At 35.0% G+C, this 26,396-nt stretch overlaps 1 protein-coding gene across 1 annotated transcript; it reads left to right on the top strand.

The window, feature by feature from the left end:
- The first annotated feature begins 1,123 nt into the window (after window positions 1–1,123).
- Window positions 1,124–3,537, top strand: LOC131599667 (protein DETOXIFICATION 55). The gene is made up of 2 exons (XM_058871950.1): window positions 1,124–1,346; window positions 1,642–3,537. Exons 1-2 carry the CDS (start codon window positions 1,299–1,301, stop codon window positions 3,130–3,132), a joined length of 1,539 nt encoding a protein of 512 aa, XP_058727933.1. The 5' UTR covers window positions 1,124–1,298; the 3' UTR covers window positions 3,133–3,537.
- Window positions 3,538–26,396: the final 22,859 nt, after the last annotated feature.

The following is a 26,396-nucleotide window of genomic DNA, read 5'->3' as shown; positions in this document are numbered from 1 at the left end:
GTATAAAAATCTTCATCAGTAATTCTACTTCTTTAGAAGTTTTTTTTTTTTTTAATTACTATAGGTTCCATTAAAAATAAATAAATAAATTATACATAGCAAGTAGACATATATTTGTTGTTTCCCAGAGCACACATATAGACATGTGTATATATAGCCCCCCAAAATACGTACATCAACCATAGACTAAGTAGTATGAGTATATAGCAATAGTCCTGCATCACATGCACAATTAATAGCTTCTTTTTAAACGTGAACATGAAATTTCTGGTAATACAACATATATTATGGGGCAGAGAAGGTGCTTATGTTTCTACATATTTGACAAATCGACAAAATAGGACAGTTTTTAAGCATCCATCAGTTAATAAATACATATATCGCACGGTTTAAATAATGTTTTTTAATTTTTTAAGGACTAAATGTATTAGAAAATTAAAAACATAACTAAGGGTATATAACATGATAGGATCCTAGAGAACAAAAAAAGAAAAGAATAATGACTAAGAACCTCCCATCCAGCTGATATCATGCAAGATGTAGAGACTATAATTTCTACTCTATAACTTCCTCTTTTTTACATGTTATATTTTTTATACAAATTAATATAATCAATAACTTTTTTTGTTTTTAATATTAATATATTTTTAATAATATATTTACTTTTTCTCTATACTAAATTATATATATATATATATATATATATATATATATATATATATATATATATATATATATACCTATTAGTTTGTTGACTTTTCTTAAATATTTACTTTTGTTTTTAATTTGTTGACTTTTCTCACAAAAAAAATCGAGAGTATAGTTCAAATGTTTAGTATGGGCTTTTGGAATCACTATCTCTTCGGATAATAATGTAACATAACTTTATAAATTCTAAAGAAGCCTAGCATTTAATGCTAAGGAAAGTATATACACACACCACCAAAATTGTGTAAAAGATGTATGAAAAAAACAAAACAAAAGAAAAAATAACTAAAAGTGATATGATGGAAAACAAAAGAAAGAAAAATGATGTACAAGAAAGTGAGTGTGAGAATACAACAATTCATACACATATACACCCCACCACCTCCAAATTCCCTTATATAAAGATATATCATCTTACTTATTGGTCTCACACTCGATCAAATTGCTTGTTCTGGTCCCCTCTCATCACTTTGTACTTTGAAGAGTGTCTTGTGGAGAAAAAAGACATCCATTATCTCATCTTGTTTCTTCTTGTTATATATCTCAAATCACCCAAAGGGAAACAAGGAAGGAAAAGCTAAAGGTTTAAGATGCTTGCTCAAGAGAAATCCCAAAAGATATACCCGACAACTGCTGAGGTACAATAGTTCCATGGTTTTCATATTTTTCACACATATTACTTCTTACCTTGATAGTAAAACTTATATGGATCTTTTTCGCATCTTCACTCTCTCCAGTCAAATGTTAGTGATTTCTGACAGTTGACTGGACAGAGCACCTATCTGAGGTGGAATTGAAGAAAACCGATTATTGATATTTGAGTAGAGAAAATATCTTTTTGAAAGCTTTCACTATTTCATAGTTTCACACACCATTTCTTTATCATTATACTATATATAAAAATCTCATATCATTTTTGTTATGATTTTCTAGGTAGTGGAGGAGCTAAAGAGAATGGTGGACATAGGATTTCCTATAGCAGCCATGAGCCTAGTAGGATACCTCAAAAACATGATCTTAGTTGTATGCATGGGAAAGTTGGGAAGCCTTGAGTTAGCAAGTGGTGCTTTAGCCATAGGCTTCACCAACATAACCGGTTACTCAGTCCTTTCAGGTCTAGCCATGGGAATGGAGCCTCTATGTACTCAAGCCATTGGTTCACAAAACTTCTCCTTAGTCTCTCTCATATTAAGAAGAACAATTCTCATGTTATTGCTAGCTTCCTTACCTATTTCTCTCTTGTGGCTCAATCTTGAACCCTTCATGCTATGCCTTCATCAAAATCAAGACATAACAAGAATAGCAAGCCTCTATTGCCGCCTCTCGATCCCCGATCTTATAGCGAATAGCTTCCTTCACCCGATTCGAATCTATTTACGCAGCAAAGGTACAACTTGGCCATTATTGTGGTGCACTTCACTTTCCATTCTCATTCACATCCCTTTTGTCATTTTTTTAACCTTCAAACTTCACCTTGGTGTGCAAGGTATTGCTATTTCAGCTTTTGTTGCAAATTTCAACACCCTTTTCTTTCTTCTATCATACATGTTCTACATGCATGTCTCAAAGGTTTCACCCTCCATACCTAACCCTACACCTCCCTTGTTATTATCATCACAACAAGAAAAACCAACAAGTATTAAAACCCTAGGAAAAGAATGGAGCATGTTGATTAGATTCTCTATTCAAAGTTGTCTTGGAGTGTGCTTAGAATGGTGGTGGTATGAATTCATGACAATTCTAGCTGGTTACCTTTACAACCCTCGTGTAGCTTTAGCTACGGCTGGGATAGTGATACAAACAACATCACTTATGTACACTTTACCGACGGCACTCAGCGCGTCGGTATCAACAAGAGTTGGAAATGAGCTTGGAGCTGGTCAACCATCAAGAGCAAACTTGTCAACTATGGTAGCAATAGGAATGGCACTAGCAAGTTCAACATTGGGACTATTATGGACAACATTAGGGAGAGAAAAATGGGGGAAAGTGTTCACAAATGACAAAGAGATTTTGGAGTTGACAATGGTTGTTTTACCTATAATTGGTGTTTGTGAGTTAGCAAATTGTCCACAAACAACAAGTTGTGGAATACTTAGAGGGAGTGCAAGGCCAGGTATTGGGGCAGGGATAAATTTTTATTCATTTTATCTTGTGGGGGCGCCAATAGGAATAGTGTTGGGGTTTGTTTTGAAACTAGGGTTGGTGGGGTTTTGTTATGGTTTGTTGGCAGCACAAATTGTATGTGTGGTTTCAATTCTAGTTGTGGTATATAACACTGATTGGGAAAGAGAGTCATTGAAGGCAAAAAACTTGGTGGGTAAAGGTGGTGGTTCATGTGACACATTATTTGCACATGTTGTTGTTGAAGACCAAACAGTCAAATGTGAGCAAGGTATTGTCTTTCTCAATTGCAACAAGTGAGATTTTATTGTGTGGAGAGTATATACATACATATATACATACATCAAATAGGTATTCGAGAATTTGGAATTTCTCGTTAGATCTAACGGTCCTCACAAATGTTGTATCGTATAACTATTGTTATAGAAAGATCTAAATCCGTATTCGAAGAGGCATTCAAATATGGATCAACTATTGACAAAATTTGATTATTTTTGTTGTGATCATTCTCTTGTGTATATGTAATTTTGCATGTATAACTCAAATATTTTCTTGTTCTTTTTTCTTTATGGCTATGTGCAAGCAAGTTGGTCTTGCTATTAATTTTCTACCTATTTGGTTGGTTGTATAGTGTCAACAAATTGTAATGGTTGGATTATCTGATTGATTGAATATGACTAAAGCTCTCTTCTCACTTCCTTTGTTCAGAAAATAGTAAGGCTTTGTTTGCGAGTTTGGAGGGGAAGGGAGGAGAGGGTTTTGGAAAATAAGAAGAATTGGGTGAAAATAATAAAAAGATTTTGGGTAGGAGGATTTTAGAGGGTTTGATTTTATTCATAACACCAAAAACTCCATGAAATGGGAGAATTCAAAAATTGTATTGAATGAGGGTTTTGGAGGACTTACATAAATTTTTCAAATAGCTTTTAGGTTGTTATCCTATTCTAAAAATTAAAAATTTAGTGATGATAATGACTCTTTTATCATTCTAAATAAAATTATTTTTTAAAAAATTGTTAAATATTTTTTTAAAATTTTCTTTCTCGGAAGTCTTTCCCTCCCCTCCACTCCAAACTCGCAAACATAGCATAAAAGAAAATGGGTTATTACCAAAACTATTTTAATAATATTTTCAATTTTTCACTCTATAAAAAAGACTTTTATCTCAGCTGAAAAATGAATTTTACTTCACTTATTGGATGGACGAAATAACGTAGATAGGCAGACATGAAAAACAAAAATATCTTTAAAAGACGTTAAAATATAGTTATTGGAATTCAAATGTGTATCCCCTAAAGACTTTTCATCTAGGTTGCTAACTCAACCGAGGGAATAAATCATAAATAAATAAATAAATGCTAAAATGCAGTTGTTAAAATGCAAATAGAGAGTTGATCAATATTTCCCCCCTCGTTGACAGCTCATCCGAGAGAATAGGTTGTATTTAAAAATCATTAAAATGTGGCGCACCTATTGTTTATACATCGGTTGGTTATTGGCCGATGTGAAAACTTTTTTATAGAATATATTATTTGTTGTTATGATTTAACTAATCTATGTTATAATTAATACTAATTTGAAAATTTATAAATCATTTATAATAATTTAAAAATTATGATGTAAAGTGATGGTTGTCAAAAGTGAAGATAAAATGCTATCAAAGTGAAAATTAGGTGTCAGGTGGCTGTAGTTGTCAAAAGTGACAATTGGAGATGGTTATGTTGGAAAATACAGGCATTGAAAAAAAATAAAGAATATATTCACTACACAAGGACATAATATAAAAAATATTATGTCCTTGTGTACTGATGAGGATTTTTGGAAATTGTTGTGGAAGGATCCTGTTCTTAGCAGAATCAAAGAAATTTTCTGGAGGCTTGTAAAAAATATATTGCCTACCAAGAGTAATGTGTGCAAGAAAGGTATTCCCATGGATCCTTCGTGTCCTCTGTGTCATTGTTCTTCTGAATCCACTTCCCATCTATTTCTTCATTGTGATTTTATCAAGAGAATGTTTTTTTCGCTTATGTTGAGTGTGAGGATACCGGTTGTTGGTGAGGTTATGTATTGGTTGTTATTGGTTTTTAGAAGTAAGAATATCATATTGTGTCAGGTGGTTTGTGTTGGCCTTTGGAAGGTGTGGCAATCTAGGAATGCTCTGGTTTTTAATAAGCATGTCTTGTGCCCCATGGCAGTTGCCAGAGATGTTTGGTGTTCCTCCACTGAATTGGAAAGGTGCAAGCTGGTTGATGCGGGCAGACTGTTGCCTACACAGGTGGAAACACTCTGTGGTAATTCCTGGATCATTCAAACGGATGTTGGATGCTTTGATGACGGTATTGTTTCTCTTGGGTGTGTTGTTAAGTCAGCTAATGCAGAGGTAATTTTGTCTGCTACTCAAAGGCTTGCGAGTTTTGTTGATCTGGGGACGGCGGAAGCTCTTGGAATCCGTTGGGGGCTACAGATTGCTAAAGACCTCATGCTTGATAAGGTGATTCTCCAGTCGGACACTCTTGGCGTAATTGATTGTGTTAATGACATTTGTTTTGTGCGGGACCTTGATCCTATTGTTATGGATTGTCAATCTTTGCGTAGTAGTTTTATTTCTTCTACTGTAATATTTATGGGGAGTGACGATAATATTGATGCTCATAGTTTAGTGGGAATTGGGAAGTCGATTGGATCTCGTACTTGGTTAGGTTTTATCCCTCGTGTCGAGGAATATCCTGTTCGTTTGGCTAATTTGGCCCTTTCTTAATGTATCTATGTTGTTCCATAAAAAAACTAAAATTGAAGAAAAATTATTGTAGTTGTCAAATGAGACAATCTTTGTCCTTTAAATTTATTGAAAGAGCGAGAGTTTTGGGATTAAAAGGAAAGAATGAAAAAACCGAATATTTCATTCATATTAATAATTTAACAACATATACATTTATAGCTATGATCTTGCAATTAACTTGTGTAATAAGTTATCTTTTGATTGCTAACAAACTTACGAAGTTAAATAACTTTGTAAATACTTTTGTTACTAATATGAATTATAGTTAATACACCACCTTTTGACAAAGACCAAATTCCTATCTTGTTCTTCATCTCTTCAAACCTCTTCATCTTCAACGATTTTTAGCAAATCAACCAGTTAGTTCTTAGTTTTGTAATAATCAAATTTCAAATTTTCTTTGGCTTTTTTGATAACGAAGAAAGTGATATTTCCTCGCTATATGTTTACTTTACTATGTACTATTGGGTGTCTGAATAAGTTTATTTTTGAGATGTTGTTCAAAAGTAGCTTCATTACTTCATTTCCATCTGATCTAAGTTCCTTCATGAACATTTGCAGCCATAGGCCTTGACATGTTGTAAGGGATGACTTAACATACTTAGCTTCATATCATAAATATCCATTACTTCTTGTTTACTTGAGCACCATGATACTTCCAAACATGAATGAACATGTATCTTGCAATGTTTTTTCTTTCATCTTCATGTTAGGAAGTAAAACACAATGATTTATTGTTCACTTTACAATCCTTAAAATCCTTTTAGAAGCTTTTAAGTGAGATACATTAGGTTTTTCAATGAACCTACTCATTAGTCTCACACTATACAATAGGTCAGATCTAGTGTTGCATAAGTACCTTAGTGAGCCAGTGATCTACTTATACAATCTTGAGACCATTAATGTTATATTAACTTATTTTATCATTTTGATTCTTACTTATATAGGTATGTTTGGTTATAATTCACCACATTCAACCTCTTCAATATGTCAACGACATATTTCTTTTAATGCATAAAATGTCTTTGCTTGTGATAATGAATTCAATACCTAGGAAGTATGATAGTTTTTCAAGGTCAGACATGCATTTTAAAATTTTGTCATCTTGTTTCTTTTGAATTTAGATATTTCACCCTTATTAGCTTCAAGTACCAATAGATCATTTATATATTTGCAAAGTATTAGGATATTGAATAATGTGCCATTCAAATAATGCGATTAATCTAATGGTTTTAATTATTGCAACTAATGAAAAATTCATTGAAGTTGATGTCTGGTCTTTGCAGAAACCCCTTTGCAACTAATTTAGCTTTGTACTTAGTTATTTCAACATTTGGCTTCATCTTCAATTTGTAGACCCACTTTACATAAATATGTTTCTTACCACTTGGTTTATTAACTATCTTCCAGTTTGAGTACATTTCATTTTCTCTGCTCTCATCATTCATAGCAGCTAACCAACTTAAACCATTGCTTCTTCCAGTAGATCTCCTTCCTCAATGATTGGAGTTTCATGGAATACTTCATATTTACTCAATCTAACAAATTTAGTTCATACACTACTTAGCCATATTAGAATTTGGTAATCATTTGTAGTATTAATTGGTTTATTATTAATATTCTAGTATTCATTAATATTGTGTTAGTGCATTATTGTATTATTTGTATGTCATTTAGGTTAGACCATGCTTATAGAGGTTTAATGTGTAAACTTAGGTCTGCGATGCATAAACCTTATTTGATTATCATAAAACCAATTATGTCTTTAAAGAACACCTATGTAAAGAGTTTTTAAATTGCTTTGTTTAAAGTGGCTTTGGTTGTCTTGCATTACACTTGCATTAGAAGCAATGAAGTCCTTAGTGACATTATGTAATATTTCACTTGGTTTAATTTATTGAGATGCTTCCAAGCTCTTTTAGTGTTGTGTTTTACTTATGTGTTTCTTAAAATCTCTGATTTCGTTTATGGGACCTAACATATTTTTGAAATTGTCTTTTTTTGGATAGGTCTATTCAAACCCCTTCTAGACCTCTTTGTGTTCATATTCTAACCCAACAGTAGATACTTTTTTCAACACTACTTATTTTAGTTAATTCGATTTGGTAAAAATGAAATTTTACTTGTGTTGTAGGATTTGCTGGAGGTAAAGATGAAAATATAATTATGGTACCTTTGTTCCACAACAACGTCATGACATATGAGTGGAAGCGATTGTAATATAGGAACACGGTTGGTGTGTCCGTGGTTTTGGGAGAGGCGCCAACTTGGGGATATTTTTTGGATCATCGCTAAAAAGTAACTAAGTAATGCGCAAGAAAGAAATTGAAGAGCTAGTTGATCAAATGGTGGATGAGAGGATACAAGAAGAATTAGAAAAGGATAAGGAAAAAGTAACTCAGAAGGTGTGAGAGTGTGGGACTCATTAGGAACCTAGAGAAGGTGACACATAAGGAGTGAGATAGGGTGTATTAGGATGAGCATAATAGGTTGATCCAGGAGGTGCGATATAGGTTAACTTAGGAAGAGCGAGAGAGGGTGTATCAGGAGGAGTGGGAAAAATATTTATCATGTATAAATATAACAAAACTAACTAATAAATCATAGTCACAGCAAAAATAATTAATTTGGCATGGAAAAATTACATTTTTTAACACCTGTAACCTCAACTCATCCAGTTAATTATTCTCAACTCCTAGAATAAATAAGTGCCTTCTGTCCAATTCCAAACGAATCACCCTGTCTTGTGGCATAACAGTTAGCTCATTGTTACTAGCATATGAATTTATATTTGCCTAGCAGCAACACAGCTCTGGGCTCAATTTCCACGATCTTCCTCTCCATTATAATTGTTGATATTGGTTTTCCTTTTAAATCCCACCTATTATTGTAAATGAGTTGAACTATAGGAAACATCATAACCATGGAAAAACGCTCTTTCACTACTGCCTACAAGGTTTTTGTTAAAATTTCTCAACTAGAATTATTTTGCATTGAGTAGGGGAGAAGCACAATTTTGCATCGTCTTATGGTTTTTACTCGGATATGTGGTTTGCATTGTCCATTTAAGGAATTCCATTGTTTCCGTAATGGCAAGGATTTGGGCAAGAGTATTTCTCGTACGATGTGTCATCTTAAGACGCTACACTTATGCAGCAAGGAATGTAAATAACACAATTCGGGAAGCTATTGCGAGTGATCTATATCTTTTACGACATTAGAGGAGACTTTAAGGGGAGTAGGACAATGGATATATGAATGGTGTATGAGAATTCATGCCATGAGTCGGGTATGTCATCATCCTGATGTTTTGGTTCAGGTTATCTTGGCATATGGGAGGTTGAAAGTCGCATTATAGGTATCATAAAACCATGATGAAAATAAGGGGATTATATCGGACACAAGGTTGTTAGAGTGAGTCTTCACAACATCTATCTCCCATGTAAAGAGAATACCTCTTAAGTGTCGCCTTGCTTTCTCTCAGGCATTGGAAGATGCACTCCTCAAGGTGGCTATTGAGGTAAGATCTATATGTGGTAGGGTTTGGTTGTTACTTTTTCCTCATTTAACTTTACAAGTGGTAAAGCTTTAGAATATGCGGAACTAGGTCTGAGAATCAGATAACCTTGCAATAACATCACATTTTGGAGTTATTAACTACTTATAAGGATGCAAATGGTCTTGCCAAGTTATTTGATAGTGTGTTGGGAAGCTCTGAGCATGATAAGTTGGAACATGAAGGAGTTCATATTTAGGAGAATATGCAAATGTGAGTTGTAACGTCAAGCAATGCCTTTGTAAGGTATCATATGGTCACTTCACACCGGCTGTGAAAGTGTTGGTGTTGTCTAGTGTAACCCCCTATAATGCACATACTGGTGGAAGTTGATATTGTCTACAGGTGCATTAAGTCATTCCCCAAAGAGACTTCGTGTGGTAGTGATGGTTTATGAGCTCAATATTTATTTGACATAATGTATGGAGAAGGTTCTACTATGTCTATATATATCTCTTATGTGCAATCACTTTAGTTGTTAACTTATGGTTGGAATGGAAATGGTTGATGGGTTTGGCAGAGTTTGCTGGATCAACACCTTTAACGCGGTCAATGAAGCCTAGTAGAGGGATACAGCCAATTGTTGTGGTTTCTTTTTTAGACGATTGGTGTCTAATGTTGCAAAGAAAATGGCTAGTAAGGATGTGGCACAATATCTCAATGACTTCTAGTTTGGGGTCGGGATATCGGGTGTTGCTGAGGCCATTTTGTATAGTGCCAACATGGTGTTTGACTATGCTCATAGTAGATTTCACGAATGCTTTCAACCTGGTAGTTTGACTGTCCATTCTATGAGAGGTGGGTGAAATGCCCATCAATTTCTTTGTAGGTTGAGATTCTTTATGTCAAGCAGCAAACGTATAGCTTGGGGATATACATATTATGTCAACCACTAGAGTGCAAGAAGGTGACCCGTTAAAGCCATTCTTTTTTCCCTTATGTTACACACTTATTAATCAGATCATTTACAATGTAAGCATCTTTTTCATGCCTAGTACCTTGATGATGAGAACATCATAGGGGATTCAGAGGAGGTGGCTAAAGCTCTTGACATCATTTGGGAGACCGGTCCAAGATTTGGTCTCGAATTAAATATTCATATAATTGAGATCTTTTGGCCTTCGTGTGATGATAGTAAACTTCTTGTGAAGTTGTTTCCTTTAGACATTGGGAGGTCGATATTGGGGACGAAGTTGCTTGGAATGTCTTTTAGTTGAGATGAAGGCTTTATCAAGGAGTTTCCTCAGAAGGTTCTGTTGTGTCTAGAGATCTCTTATGTGCAATCAGTCAAGTTATGGACTTATGGTTGGGAGGGAGATGTTTGATGAGTTTGACAAATTTTGTTTCCTTGGCACCTTTGACACCATTATTGAAGACTGGTGGTGGGATACGAATAATTATTGTGGGTTCTATTTGGAGGTGGTTGGTATCTAAGGTTGCGATGAAAGGGGTCAGCAATGACGTGGAACGATATCTCAATGACTTCTAATTTATGGCTGGGTAATCGGGTGGTGCTAAGGTCATTTTGAATAGTTCCAACAGGGTGTTAAGCGATCAGCATGAAGATGGCTCTTTGACTATGCTCACAGTAGATTTCACGCATGCTTTTAATCTGGTAGATCGATCAGCCATTCTGCAAGAGGTGAGGATGAGATTCCCATCTATTTCCTTATGGGATGAGTTTCTCTATGGTGAGGAATCAAGGTTATACCTTGGAGATGGACATATTATGTCAGCCACTAGAGTGCAACAATGTGATTCGTTAGGGCCACTATTTTTTGCCTTTGTGTTACATCCACTTATTTATCAAATCAGTGACAGTAGTAAGCTTATTATTCATGCCTGGTACCACAATAATGGGACCATCATATGGGGTTCTAAGGAGGTGGCTAAAGCCCTTGACATCATCCGAGAGACCGTCCCAGGATTAAGGCTTGTATTGAATATTCATAAAACTAAGATCTTTTGGCCTTTCTGTGATGATAGTAAACTTTTTGGGGAGTTATTTCCTTCAGACATTGGGAGGCCGATGTTAGGGAAGAAGTTGTTTGGAGGGTTGTTAGTCGATATGAAGGCTTTATCGAGGGGTTGTCCATGAAGAGAGTGGTCAAAGCTGTTGAGCTCATGCATCTCCTGTCACAACTAAGGGATCCTCAAAGTGAACTTCTTCTACTTCATTCTTGCATGGGTATCGTCAAACTCTTTTTTGGCCTTAGAATGTGTCAACCTAATCATATGGAGAAAAAAACTATTTGGTTTGATAAAGAGTTGCGAAGGGTGGTCGAAGACATCGTGGTTGGTGGAGGTTCTTTTTTCGACACAACTTTATATGGTCTTAGTGTTGTGATTCCTGATTTTGACCTTAGAGATTTCACTAGAAAGAACACCGTCCCTCCTAAAGCATAACATGTTATGGTGAGTGCCCTTTTTAGTAAAAATATTTAGGACATGGAAGTAAAGTTTGACATGACCACAAGATAGAAGCTTGTTTTTGGTTGTTTGGAAGCATGACATGCTCAAGACTTTATCCTTGCTATCACTATTGATGGTCTAGGCCAACATATGTCTCCGGTAGAGTACCGTATCATCCTTAAATACCAGCTTATGATTCCCTTATTTCCCATTGATGAGGTTTACCCTATTTTCCACAAGGCGTGCTTGGATACATTTGGGAAATACCACGCTATTCATTGCAAAGAGCTTCCAAGATTCAAATACCAACATGACTTTGCTAGGGATGTTCTATTTTATATATTTAGGTGTGCACATGTATATGTAAAGAAAGAGGCACATGTGAATTTCTTGACTAACCCACGGAAGGGGAGATCGACTCTTAGACCAACAGATGTTCTGGTGTATAGATGGATAGGAGGAAAACATGCATGTGTAGATTTAACCAGGGTTTCCCCGCTGGTGGGACTAAGGACTTGACGTTTTACTGTGGGACAAACAGCTCTCAAAGCCGCTTCAAGTAAAGTGACCAAACATGATAAAGCAACATTCCGACAATCAACATGCTTTTATACCATATGTCTTTGACACTTTTGATTTTCTAGCAGCAGAAGCGGTTAATCTTTTATAGAGAGTGCAAAGGCTCGTGTATGATAATATTGTGTCACCTTAGACAATGAATATAATTTTTAAAATGATTGATTTTATCATTAAAAAAGAATAGTGACATAGTGTATTCCCTGTTTGCATTTTTTTTTTGTATAATCTTAAATTTAACTAAGTAATGAATTATGGTTTCCATGTATTAATTCGTATACATTATACAAACTAATACAAAGTCGTACACCTTGCTAAACAAGTACCCTAATTCTTAGCATGAGTGTCTTAATAATATATTTTAAAAGTAAGACAATATCTTCGAAAGATACTCTCCTTTTGACTTATATCTTAGAAAGATACTCAATTGGTTGAAGATACGAAATTCAACTTTTTCCATGCCTAAAGAAAGTCAAGTTATTTTTTTACAATACTTTGAATTTAGACCTCGTTGAAAACGAGTAGCATGTCCATGAGATTGGGTTACCAATTATATAAAGATTTGAGCATGTGCTACCATGTGTTGTAACCACAATGAAGCGTGCATGTGCAGCGACACATGTCAAGAGGAATATCATAGTTGTACCTTTTCATCAACAAACTAAAACATCCTTTTCTTACGTCACTTATATGCAATTTTTAACATATACTAGTATTAATTAGGAGTTCTATTTTAGAAAATGAGGTTTATAACTAATTGAAGGATTCTTTTCACTTTATGGAAGATATGTTAATCACACAATTGTAAGATCTAACTTTTCAAATATAGTTAGACTCTTCAATTATACTCCAAACTATTAGTGGGAGAAGACTAGGTTTATATATATATATATATATATATATATATATATATATATATATATATATATATATATATATATATATATATATATATATATATATATATATATATATATATATATATATATATATATATATATATATATATATATATGAGTGAAAGAGACAATGTCCCTTTTTGACTTTATCTCAGAAAAGTCTATGAGAAGTAAGGAAGATATAATTGAGAGTGCGGGTCAAAAATTTTGATCTGTTTTACGAAAAATTGAAAGCATAATGCATGTGAGTCTACATTTATAAGTTAGATCCGTTTTATGACCCTTTTATACTCTTCAATTGCACTCAAAACTATTAATGGCAGAAGAATAATTCTAAGTATAGCATATAAGATTATAAGGTTATATGGGATTAAATTCACAAAAAGTAAGTATTTTTTATATAATATTTATCACGTACGTAGTTGGGTATAAAACAACAAAAGAAAGAATGTGAAAAAGAAAAGAAAAATGATAGATATATGACCTAGCTAACTCCCCAAAGTAATGACATGTCCCCTCTTCCCCACCACATATCATTTCGAATGAAATAGACTGGACAATAGACATATACAAACAAGTTCGGCAGAATTGTACCAATTTGTAAGCAACCAGCATTTCTCTAGTAACTGTCCATTCCTAATAGCATAAAGTGTGAGTAGTGTCACTCAAGAATAGCCAGCTACCTTTGTCCACCTTAGAACATGCATGGGATACTTTTTGTTGCTAAGAAAATAAGACAAATTAGTTAGTTTGTGATATAAGTTTTAATTAATTAGTAGAAGCTATTATGCATTAGTTAGTTAATCTCTTTTATATTTTTACTTCTTTTTATGGGTACTTTATCTTTCTTTCATTCAAATTTACTATATTGTTTTATTTTAATATTGGACTGTTATAAGGATTATAATTTATAATGTAAAGATTCATGAATCAAAATTATTTCGGTCAACTATCCTACAATCATGTGAGACTTGTTAAATATTTTAACGTGAAAAGTGGCGAGTTGATCATTTGCTCGACACGTAGGCGAGATATACATGTCGTGAGAGATTTTTGAAAAAAAAAGCTACCTATCACGATATTTAAAGGAATTGGGTCATGTGGGGTGAATCTAAAGAGGAACCTGTAGGTGATTGTCGTTTATATTAGGTCTAAACGAACTATAAATGTATGCCACCATGAAAACATGTTTTGCTAGAATGAAGTTTTGTAAGTTGTCGTTCAAACGATCCAACAACCCAACAAAGCAACATGATCAGAACGGGATATAGATTGATAACCCTTAATCCCCTCTTAGTCGAAACTTGGGACTCCTAATTCTGGAGAACTTCAAACCACGTCTACTAGTAGCTTTAGGTGAAAAAATTGACTTCCAATAGCACGTCAAGGCCTTCAACACACAAATGTCGATTATAGGCATGAAAACTCATTAAAATGCAAAAGTCTCCCGATGACCATGAAAAAGGAAGCCTTGCAATGGTCCATGAATCTCCCCAGATTCCCCATAACAAATTATCTCTATTGAGAAACAAGTGTGCATTGTGTTGAGAAATAAGTGTGAGTTCTAAGTTCCACATTACTTAGAAGAGTAAAGATTGATCATTTTATAAGTGAGGACCCATACACCTAACACCTTAAAGTTTTTAGTGAATATGTGGTGTCTCTCTCACTTATTTGGGTGAGTCCTTGATCTTTAGATGAGTGTTTGACCCATTGTGAATGTCTCCCCTCATGACGACTCATCAATGGTTTCAAATTCGATGGTTTGATTAAGAGACCGATTCCTTATATCAAAAGTCTTCCTGACATGGTGGTCAGACAGCGTGTCTCGTTGAAGTACCTATGACGAGTAATGATCTATGTTAATGACGGTACAAGCATGTGGATGAAAAAGCTTCCGCTTGAGGGGAAGCCTAGTGGATGGACTCACATTTAAGGGGGAGATTATTTTGAAACAAGTGTGAGTTATGTTAAGAAACAAGTGTGAGTACTAAGTCCCACATTGCTTAGAAAAGTGGAGGTTAATCACTTTATAAGTGATGACTCATACACCTATCAACTTAAGGTTTTGGGTGAATATGTGGTGTGTCTCTCACTTGTTTGGGCGAGTCTTTGATCTTTAGGTGAGTGTTTAACCCAATGTAAATGCTTCCCTCTCACGATGGCCCATCAATCAAGACATGTCTAAGAAGTTGATCCACCAATTCTCTGCTAGTAAACATCGTAAGATGTCAACTATGTGACTCTTAAATGTGAAACATGGCAATTATGAGCCCTTGCATGAATCTATAACAATCCCCGTAAGCCAATATCAAAATGGAGAACTCTAATCATTATATTTTCATAGGAGTTTTCTAGAATGGGATGAAGTACTGAAACTTCAATGAATCCCTAGCCTAGAAGTCTATTAACTCAATGGAGAAGATGATGGCGAGAAAGAAAATGCTATGTCAAGGTTGAAGAAATAAATTAATAAAAGAGATCCATAGATGATAGATAAAGAAGTAACATCAATGCAACATCCTCTCACTAGAAGAAAAACAACACAATAACCTGTTAAAGACATGTGAGCTTTGTAACCACTCCAAGAAGGCATGTCGAGAACTACACTCCACTAAATATGAGGTGATACAAATTTAGCGAGAAGTCTATCATATGATGATTTTTCTCAAACCTCTAGTGCTAAGATGAGAGGTTATGGAAAACGAGCCCAACAAATGGTACATGTATCATAAGGTGAATGGATACCACACCAATGATTGCCACTGACTAAAGAAGGGGATAGGGTCTGCTAGCGGGATCTAGACCAAGAGATCTACCTTATGGTCTGTAACACCCCGATTTTTAACAGCGAGAGTGCATTTTTAAAAGGGACTATTTCGATAAGTATATCAATTAATAGTTTTCCTTATACAAAATAACGTCCTTTTCTTCTTCCCTTACCAAAACACTACGACGAATTTCGTATTTAAAAACATTTAAGAACTCAAACTATGGTAAATTAACTTAGATGAACGAGATTTTTAAAACATAAAACATATAGTGCATATAGATGACTACTCGTCATACGATATAGAGTGTAGATAGTGGTTATGATACAATTCAAAATAACAACGAAATGAAAGTCCTCGGTAGACACTCACGCAAGAGACCTGCCCCAAGGAGAAAATTTGAACCATGCAGTAAGTACTAGAAACCTGCTATCAGAATTAACGTAAACCTACCATCCACAAAAGCTACGCCCTACATAGGCTAACTGAAACCTATTGACACCACAATACTCTCCTGCTCCGGCTCCACATATCCCACCACAAGCGCTCGATAGAGTTTGATCGGATCCATCCTCATAATCATGCTCGGATATATTGTTTCTCTTTTAGTTAATCTCTTTTATATTTTTACTTCTTTTTATGGGTACTTTATCTTTCTTTCATTCAAATTTATTATATTTTTTTGTTTTAATATTGGACTGCTATAAAGATTATAATGTCAAGATTCATCAATCAAAATTATTTGGGTCAACAATCCTACAATCATGTGGGATTTGTTAAATAATTTAACGTTAAAAGTGGCGAGTTGATCATTTGCTCTACACTATGGTGAGATATACATGCCGTGAGATATTTTTGTTAAAAAAGGCTACCTATCACGATCTTTAAAGGAATGGGGCCATGTGGGGTGAATCTAAAGAGGAACCTATAGGTGATTGTCGTTTATGCTAGGTCTAAACGAACTATAAATGTATGCCACAATGAAAAGATGTGTCGCTAAAATGAAGTTTTGTAAGTTGTCGTTCAAACGATCCAACAACCCAACAAAGCAACAAGATCAGAACGAGGTATAGATTGTTGATCCTTAATCCCCTCTTAGTTGAAACTTGGGACTCCTAGTTCTAGAGAACTTCAAACCACGTCTACTAGTAGCGTTAGGTGAAAAAATTGACTTCCAATAGCACGTCACAACCTTCAACATACAAATATTGATTATAGGCATGAAAGACTCATTAAAATGAAAATTATCTCGATGACCTTGAAATAGGAAGCCTTGCAATGGTACATGAATCTCCCCAGATTCCCTATAACAAATTATCACTATTGAGAAACAAGTGTGGATTATGTTGAAAAATAAGTGTGAGTTATAAGTTCCACATTGCTTAGAAAAGTGAAGGTTGAGCATTTTATAAGTGAGGACCCATACACCTATCACCTCAAATTTTTTAGTGAATATGTGGTGTCTCTCTCACTTGTTTGGGTGAGTCTTTGATCTTTAGGTAAGTGTTTGACCCATTGTGAATGTTTTCCCTCATGATGACCCAACAATGGTATCAAAGTCGGTGGTTCGAGTAAGGGACTGATTCCTTATATCAAAAGTCTTCCTGACATGGTAGTCAGGCAGCGTGTCTCGTTGAAGTACTTGTGACAAGTAATGATCTAAGTCAATGACGGTACAAGCATGTGGACGAAAAAGCTTCCTTTTGAGGGGGGAGATAGTGGATAGACTCGCACTTAAGGGGGATATTATTTAGAAACAAGTGTGAGTTCTAAGTCCCACATTGCTAAGAAAAGTGAAGATTTGGGTTAATATATGGTGCATCTCTCACTTGTTTAGGTGAGTCTTTGATATTAAGGTGAGTGTTTGACCCAATGTGAATGCTTCCCTCTCACGATGACCCATCAATCAGGATATGTCTAAGAAGTTGATCCACTAATTCTCTGCTAGTAAACATCGTAAGGTATCCACTACGTGGCTCTTTAATGTGAAACATGGCAATTATGAGCCCTTTCATGAATCTATAACGATCCCCATAATCCACCATCAAATAGATAACTCTAATCAATATATTTTCATAGGAGTTTTCTAGAATGGTGTGGACCTCCGTTTTCGGCCATACCTCTCGCGGAGAGATACGTGAACTGACTCTTTTTATTGTTTATGCTTTCGCATTTTGAAAATTCAGAGAGTCGCCACCGACCTTTTATTTTATCCAACTAAGGAAAAGTTTATAAAAGAAACAGAAAAAAGACCTTTAAGAAATTCTGGGTAAGGGGGTAGGTTATACAAAGGGAAGGTGTTAGCACCCTTTGTATCCATGGTTATCCATGGGCTCTTTAGTTTGCTTAGCTCACTTGTTTTCGATCACTTTTCAATTGCTCTCAAATGCTCGTATATGGTTTGAAATACCTTTGTAAATTGACTTTGTAATGATCCTTGTGCGGATGTATACAAAGTGTTTTTTTATCTTTCAAAAGATGTTTTTGAAAAAAGAACGTTAACTTCGTAATGATCCTTGTTTGGATATATACAAAGTATTGTCTTTTTGAAAAGTTTATTTTGAAAAACAACAGTGTATGAGAATTTTGTTTGTTTTGATTTGAGCAAGCAAATTAGGAGGTCTACCCTGAGTTGTAAGGTCTTTATCCTATTTCCTTTAAAAATCTATCCTTTTACCGGATATAAACACAAGGTTTGATTTTGTACTCGAAACAATAGAATTCTGACTTTGATTTTGAAAAGAATGAGAAGGGATTACCTTAGGAGGTGCAAGTGTGATTGTGTTTGAATTCAGATATTTTATCTTTTGGAGTTAGTGATCTAATGGTTCAATTTTATCTTTGGCATACACGCAGTTTATATGTGCTGGAATTTTAAAATGCGGAAATGTAAAATGCGGAAAGTAAATCTACGCTATTACATCGATTGTGCAGGAAATGTAAACTACGCTATTTACATGGATTTGACAACCTATACATTTATCTAGGAATTTAAATAGCAAGAAAATAAAAGAAATGTTTTTTGGATTTTTTATGATTTATTTTAATTATGATTAATGCATGATTAATTAAATTAAAATGAGTAAAAAAGATGAAAATAAATTTAAACCTAAAAATTAAGTTCAAAATATGTACAAAACATTTGTTAATTAATTTTAAAACAAAAACTAATTTTTTTGAATTTTTGAAATTTGAGTTGAAATTTATTAAGTTAATTAACACATAATTATGCAAATAATTACACAAATAATTAAAACTTAAAGAGAAAATTATTCAAAATATGTACAAAATTAGTTTATAATATATAAACTATATTAAATATGAAGAACAATTTTTTTTATGATTTTTTGATTGGTTGAAATAATTAAAAAGCAAATATATAAATATATACTAATTAATTATGCAAAATATTGAAATTATGAAGAAAAATAAAATATTTTTGCATCAGAAAATAATATATTATTTTAGAGACCTAAAAATATTTTTTGTGTATTTTTTGGATTTTTAAAACTATTTTTAATTAATTTAACAAAGAAATTAAAATAAAATAGAAAAATAAAAGGATGGTAATCAGATGTGATATTTAAATGATGACCATGGTAAGGATGAATGTTTTGATGCGTTGGATTGAAAGTTTAATGAGATCAGATGGCTCAGATATTGAGACACATGGCAAAAGTGACACCTGCAAAGCACCGGATCACAAATAAATTTAAAAACGCGCGCGCTCGTTCTGGCCAATAGGGAGAGGCCACGTCTTCGTCTTCAACCTCTCGCCACCTCTTTTAACAGCGTTTTCTGATTAAAAGCGCTGTAATAGATGAACCTTAAACTGGGAAAATAACGAATAGGGGTTAGACATAAAAGAAATTTGGCGCGAGGTCATGGTTCGATTCGTCTAGTCCATACGAATTCAATGGTACCATTTAGAACCTGTAATTTTGCCTATTTCAGAAAGCCCTAATTTTGAGATTATGAACCCTAAAATGGTAACTTCGTGATTACTCAACCAAACCTTAATTAAATGTCGAGAAACGATCAGGACATCAAACTAAACTCAAATATATGTCTACATCTTGTCAAACATGCATGGATTATGAGATACAAGTTGATTTTAGTTCGTACAAATCGTGACCTGTAGTGCTTAGTTCAGTGAGTTTCAAGGCTTGGAAATGATTGGAATATGTTCAGTGATGCTTGAGGAAGGTGTTTGAATGTTTAGTTTGTATTGAAAATGACTTGAATTCAAAATTCGAATTTGAGATTTCTTTGAAAAGTTTAAGTGATTACAAGTGTGTTACAAGCAGAATTTTGGCTCTGATTTCGTGCTCTCTTGTTTGTGAAGTGTTATAGCCTTTATATAGGCTATGTTGTGCTTAGAATTGAAGCCAAGAAGCCTTTAGTTGCCTTTGTTGAATTCTTGATTTTTTTATATTAAAACCTTTGAATTGTTGACCAAGTCTTGCTTCTCTTCAATGCTCTTGCCTTGTACCTCAATCTTCTGCAGAAAATTGAAGATTCTTGGATGACTCATGCTTAGAAACTAAGCTATCCATTATCCATCCATTTTCTTTTTTCATTTAATCTTAAAATAAGATAAAATTAAGCCAAAAATGGATAAAAATGGTGTGGGCTTTGTCTTGGTCGTGGGAGGCCCATAATATCATGGCAAACATGTTTGAACCATGAAAACTTGGACCCATTTGGGAAAAAATACATTTTTTAGCAATGTTGGTTTTATGCATTTTCCCAAAATTTAGCCAACTTCAACAAGGTGTAAATCCCTCAATTTTTGTCATATGAAGGAGATCTTGCAGTTTTTGGAAACCTCAAATAGTCCTCTAACCAATGCCTTTGGTCTCATGTCAAAATGATTTTTGATGCTCCTTGTGTGTCCTTTTGAAAAAAGTGTCTTTTTGTTGACTTTGAAAATGACATGTAATGTCTTTGTTCATATTTTTCAAATGGTGAATGTAATGACCATGGGGTCAATTGAATTTGAAAGATAATTGAATTTCCTTCAAAATGAGCTTTGGTTTAAATTTTTTGGATGAAGGATGAGAGAGTTATGGCCAGTCAAAGTTCAGTTGACTTTTTAGGAGAAAACCCTAATTTTGAATCTTAGGGTTTTGTTGATTTTTGATCTTTCCTTGATGAATTATGATCATCCAATGATCAAATGATGAATCCTTTGACAAAATATGGACTTTGACAAAAAAATTCATTTTTGACTGTCTGTTGACTTTTTTGGTCAAACGGGTCGTCTGTTGACTGTTTGAGCTGCTGACGGTGCGTCTGAGTGAATTGAAGTCTGAAAATTTGTGTGATGGTACTTTGAGGTATATGGATGTCCATGAAATCCATTTGAGGTCTAGAAAACTTGTTGCTCCTGTAAAAACAAGAAAACCCTAGTCAGGGACTGTTTGTGTAGGAGACAGTTAAGCGTACCTGATTTTTGTGCAGTGTTGAGTCTCTGCTAATCATGTGATATTAAGAAGACTTCTAGGACAAAAATCTTGGAATTTTGAATTGTAAAAGATTGATTTGATTGATGGTACAAAACACTGAGAATTGTATTGCCAACAGTTTGACTGTCAACTGACTGTTCAGGTATTAATGTAGCAGTTAGAGTGAAAAATCAACAGTCAAAGTTAATTTTCTTTTTGTTGTTTTTTTGTTTTATGTGAAAAATTAAAGTTTATTTACATGACTTGTTAAAAACACAGACATAATAAATAACTAATATTTACTGTACGCGAGCAAAATTACCGATAATAACCCTGAAAATCATTTAATGCACAGAAAAATGAATATTTGACTGGCAGAAAACACACAAAATATTATCTGAATAATTAAGCAACATTATGACAAATAGTACAACATTTAATACTGACAGTACAAACATTACATACTATATTGAACAGTACGACGAATAAACGGTACATTTAAGAAATAAGAAATACGACAAATTTTAAGAATGACGATTAATAACCCATGCTACAAATAGTAACATGTAGATGATTGGGAGTGCAAGCATCCCAGGTCCACAGTGTTCCGGGCTATGTAGACAGAAAAAAGACATGATCACCGTAGCAATGGTGATGACCATAAGAAAACACGTTTCCCACCACTTCGCCATTTTGTCGGGGAAGAAGAAAGGATGGATATGAAGTAGAAATTTGAGAGATGAGTTAGAATTTGATGTGAGATTTTTATGGAAAATGAGAGGTATTTATAGAATGGAAAGAAGGATAGAGACGTTGAGGAATGAAGTGATTCCGTACAAAAGGAAAATTTGAGCGGAAGTAAGATTTGAAAGAAAGTGTATGATAGTGTTGGGAAAAAGAGAGATGTATAGAATAAAGTTAGGATTTGATTTTTTGAAAAAGAGATTTGAAAAGATTTTAAAAACAATGGAATATAGTACAAAAACTTAGTGGGAAACAAAAGATAATAATAATCTACTTGTTACTAATACAGTCTGAGTTTCCTGATTCTGCGCCTGCAAAAGATTTAACTCTGTACCAATTTTGTCAGTACTATTTATCTGTAAATAAATAAATAGCATGTGTGAAGTAATAAACAGTATTTGGCGTTTGCGTAAGAATAAATTCCACTCCAAGCTAAAATACTGTATAAGAAAAATTCTAAAAACTAAGTATTTCACATGTCAGGACATTTATTGAAACAAAAATCCATGATTATATGAGACTCTTAATTTTTAGATTGGAGTTTTCTTGAAAAAAGATGTGGGCAAATTTTGGGGTATAACAGTTGCCCCTATTCAATCTTCTTAAACTTGAAGAGATTGTCTGAAATCTGAAGGTAGAAGATGATTGAATATTTAGATGCCCTGAAAATTTGCACTTACCTTGATCAGAAGAGATGTTGGAAGTTGCATTTGAATGTCGTCTGCGAAAGGTTGTTGGCATATCAAAACATTACCTGAGATGGGCTTTCAGATGCCACCTGGCAAATGGGTTGATGGTTTGTTCATCAGAATGAATCCATTGATTATATCTTGATGAAGGATTTGAAAGTCTTTGTGTTGACTGTTTCGGAACCGTCCAAGGTTATCGCTTTAAGTCTAGGAGGATGATCGTTACGGAACTTGTCCAAAGTTTTTCCGCTTTAGATTTTGAAAGTTGATCATTATGGAACCGTCTGAGGTATCAGCTTTAAATCTTAGATGGTAGATCGTTCTGGAACCGTCTGAGGTATCGACTTTAGATCTTCGATGTTAGATCGTTCTGGAACCGTCTGAGGTATCAGCTTTAGATCTTCGATGTTAGATCGTTCTGGAACCGTCTGAGGTATCAGCTTTAGATCTGTGATGTTAGATCGTTCTGGAACCGTCTGAGGTATCGACTTTAGATCTTCGATGTTAGATCGTTCTGGAACCGTCTGAGGTATCAGCTTTAGATCTTCGATGTTAGATCGTTCTGGAACCGTCTGAGGTATCGACTTTAGATCTTCGATGTTAGATCGTTCTGGAACCGTCTGAGGTATCTACTTTAGATCTTCGATGTTAGATCGTTCTGGAACCGTCTGAGGTATCGACTTTAGATCTTCGATGTTAGATCGTTCTGGAACCGTCTGAGGTATCAACTTTAGATCTTCGATGCTTGTTTTTTTAGTTGATAAGTGATTTGAAAGGAGAAACCTCTTCAGAATGAATCTTCGGCTTGATTATATCTGAGAGAACCGTTCATGGAATTCAGGTGAACACTGCATGTGATTGAGAACATCTTTGTTGAAGATATCCGTTTACCTGAAAAATCAAGTTAGTGATATGCAATGTTTATGATGCATGTAATGTAAGATATTCCCAAACTAAAGGAGAAATATGCATGTTATGTTGTGTATGAATATGTGTATGAATATGCGCATGATGTATGACGTATGATGTATGATGTATGATGTATGATATATGATGTATGATGTATGATGTATGATGTCAAGCTTCTATTTGGGAAAATAAATTTCCGCCAGTCATCTGGATATGACTATATTGTGATTGTTGGTGATCTTTTGTCTTGTTTGAGTACCCTCGGCTGGGGAACTTCTTTGAGAACCATGGTACTCTGTTGAAGGATCTTTGACTACCGCTTGGGAATGAAAGGTAGTTGGAAGTTCTGATTTTGATGCCCTTTTAAGTGGGAATGAGGAAGATGCATAATCCTCCGATGCACTATCTGACCAAGTCCGGGTGTGGAGATCACACCTTCTGAGGATAGTAATCTGGAACAACCCTGCTGGGGGATAAGATTTCTTTTGGAGAGAAAACCTTATTGAGGAATTTGCTGAGAAATGTGTTTCTCTTGGGGATTTTTCTTCTGATGATGTCCAGATGATTGGGACATTACTTGAATGCTATTCCTGTTTTTCCTGGTAAACATCAATCATATTCAAATGCACATGTTCATTCAGAATTATCATTGGGACGTTTACGTATTCAAAACAGAAAAAGTGAAAATAGTGATTTTGAGCCTAAACTGCGTTGATTTTTCTTGGAAAAAGAGCCATGATAGGCTGGTTAGCACAGGGAGACAACAATCCTAGAAGTAGGAAATTGTCATAAAGCTTTGGAAAATATTTATAAAGATAAATAGCTATGTGAAAACAATCCAGTCAAGTTTCAATTCTGCTATTGCCAATCTGTCTTCGAGCATCTCATCCCTCACTTGTTGGAAGAAAGTGATTGGACTGATCGGTGTCTTTGATGTGTTGAATCTTGACGGTGAGTAGGCAGCTGAACGGAACATAGTTGTACGCTTATATTCCCTAACTTTTGCCTAGGCTGCCTTTTCAGGTTTTCAGCCTACCGGGATTTTATTATTTTTTGGTCTCTAACTTTTGCCTGGATCGCCCTTTCGGGTTTTCAATCCACCGAGACGCTCATTTTTTGCCTAAGTTGCCCTTTCAGGTTTTCAACTTAGCGAGCTGTTTTTTAAGCGAAGTATTTTTTGACTATGTTAGCATTCACAGGGTGTGGGAAATCCTCGCCATCCATGGTGGTAAGCAACATGGCGCCGCCGGAGAATATTTTCTTGATTATGAATGGTCCCTCGTAGCTGGGAGTCCAGTTGCCTCTGGGATCACCTTGTGGTAAGATGATGCGTTTGACAACCAAGCCACCAGTTTGGTATGCTTGACTTTTGACTTTTTTGTTGAAGGCTTTGATCATACGCTTTTGGTATAGCTGACCATGACAAATAGCTGCGAGCCTCTTTTAATCAATCAAGTTTATCTGGTCCAACCGTGTTTGAATCCAATCGTCTTCGTCTAGATTGGCTTCTTTCATAATCCTTAGGGAAGGAATCTGAATTTCAATTGGAAGAACTGCCTCCATACCATAGACTAAGGAGAATGGAGTTGCCCCTGTTGAAGTACGCGCAGATGTGCGATAACCATGAAGAGCAAAAGGTAACATCTCATGCCAGTCTTTGTAGGTTACTGTCATTTTTTGTATGATTTTCTTGATGTTCTTGTTGGCAGCTTCCACCGCGCCGTTCATTTTTGGTCGATATGGAGAGGAATTATGATGCTTGATCTTGAACTGTGTGCAAAGTTCAGTAATCATTCTGTTGTTTAAATTTGTGCCATTGTCCGTGATAATCCGTTCAGGGATGCCATACCGACAAATGAGATTGTATTTGATGAACCGGGCCACCACATTCTTGGTGACAGAAGCAAATGAAGCTACTTCTACCCACTTTGTGAAGTATTCAATAGCGACCAGGATAAAGCGATGTCCGTTGGAGGCAGTAGGTTTGATTTCTCCAATCATATCAATACCCCACATTGCAAAAGGCCAAGGAGCCGTCAGGACGTTTAATGGAACTGGAGGTACATGTACTTTGTCAGCATATATCTGGCATTTGTGACAGGTTTGGGAGTGATGATGGCAGTCTGTTTCCATGGTAGACCAGTAATAACCTGCTCTTAGGATCTTTTTAGCCATTGTATGTCCACTTGAATGAGTACCGAAGGCACCATCGTGTATGTCTCCCATGATCTGTTCTGCTTCCTTCTTGTTTACACAACGAAGTAAAGTCGAGTCATGGTTGCGTTTGTATAGGGTTCCATTACTTAGAAAGAATTTGGCTGCAAATCTCCTTAGAAACTTTCTGTCGTTAATGGATGCCCCTTCAGGGTACTCCTGAGCTTCGAGATATCTTTTTACTTCATGGAACCATGGTTTTTCTTCTGTTCCTTCGGTATCGATCTCATTGCAATAGGATGGTTCATCTTGTCTGTAAACGGTGATCATCGGCGCCTCATTGTCCCACCTGACTTTGAACATGGACGACATGGTAGCTAAGGCATCAGCTAGTTGATTTTCCTCGCGTGGGATATGTTCAAAAGTGATTTCTTCAAAGTAAGGAATCAAACTCATCACATATTCTTTGTAAGGAATTAGATTCGGGTGCTTCGTGTCCCATTCCCCTTTGACTTGGTAGATTACCAAGGCCGAGTCTCCATAGACTTCCAGGAACTTGATTCTTAGATCAATTGCAGCTTTAAGACCCAGAATACATGCTTCGTATTCGGCTATATTGTCAGTGCAG

This window comes from Vicia villosa, linkage group LG4, assembly GCF_029867415.1.
Source record: "Vicia villosa cultivar HV-30 ecotype Madison, WI linkage group LG4, Vvil1.0, whole genome shotgun sequence".
Classification (NCBI taxonomy): domain Eukaryota; kingdom Viridiplantae; phylum Streptophyta; class Magnoliopsida; order Fabales; family Fabaceae; genus Vicia; species Vicia villosa.
Note: the sequence above shows the minus strand (reverse complement) of the source record. Positions and strands in the feature narration are given on the sequence as shown.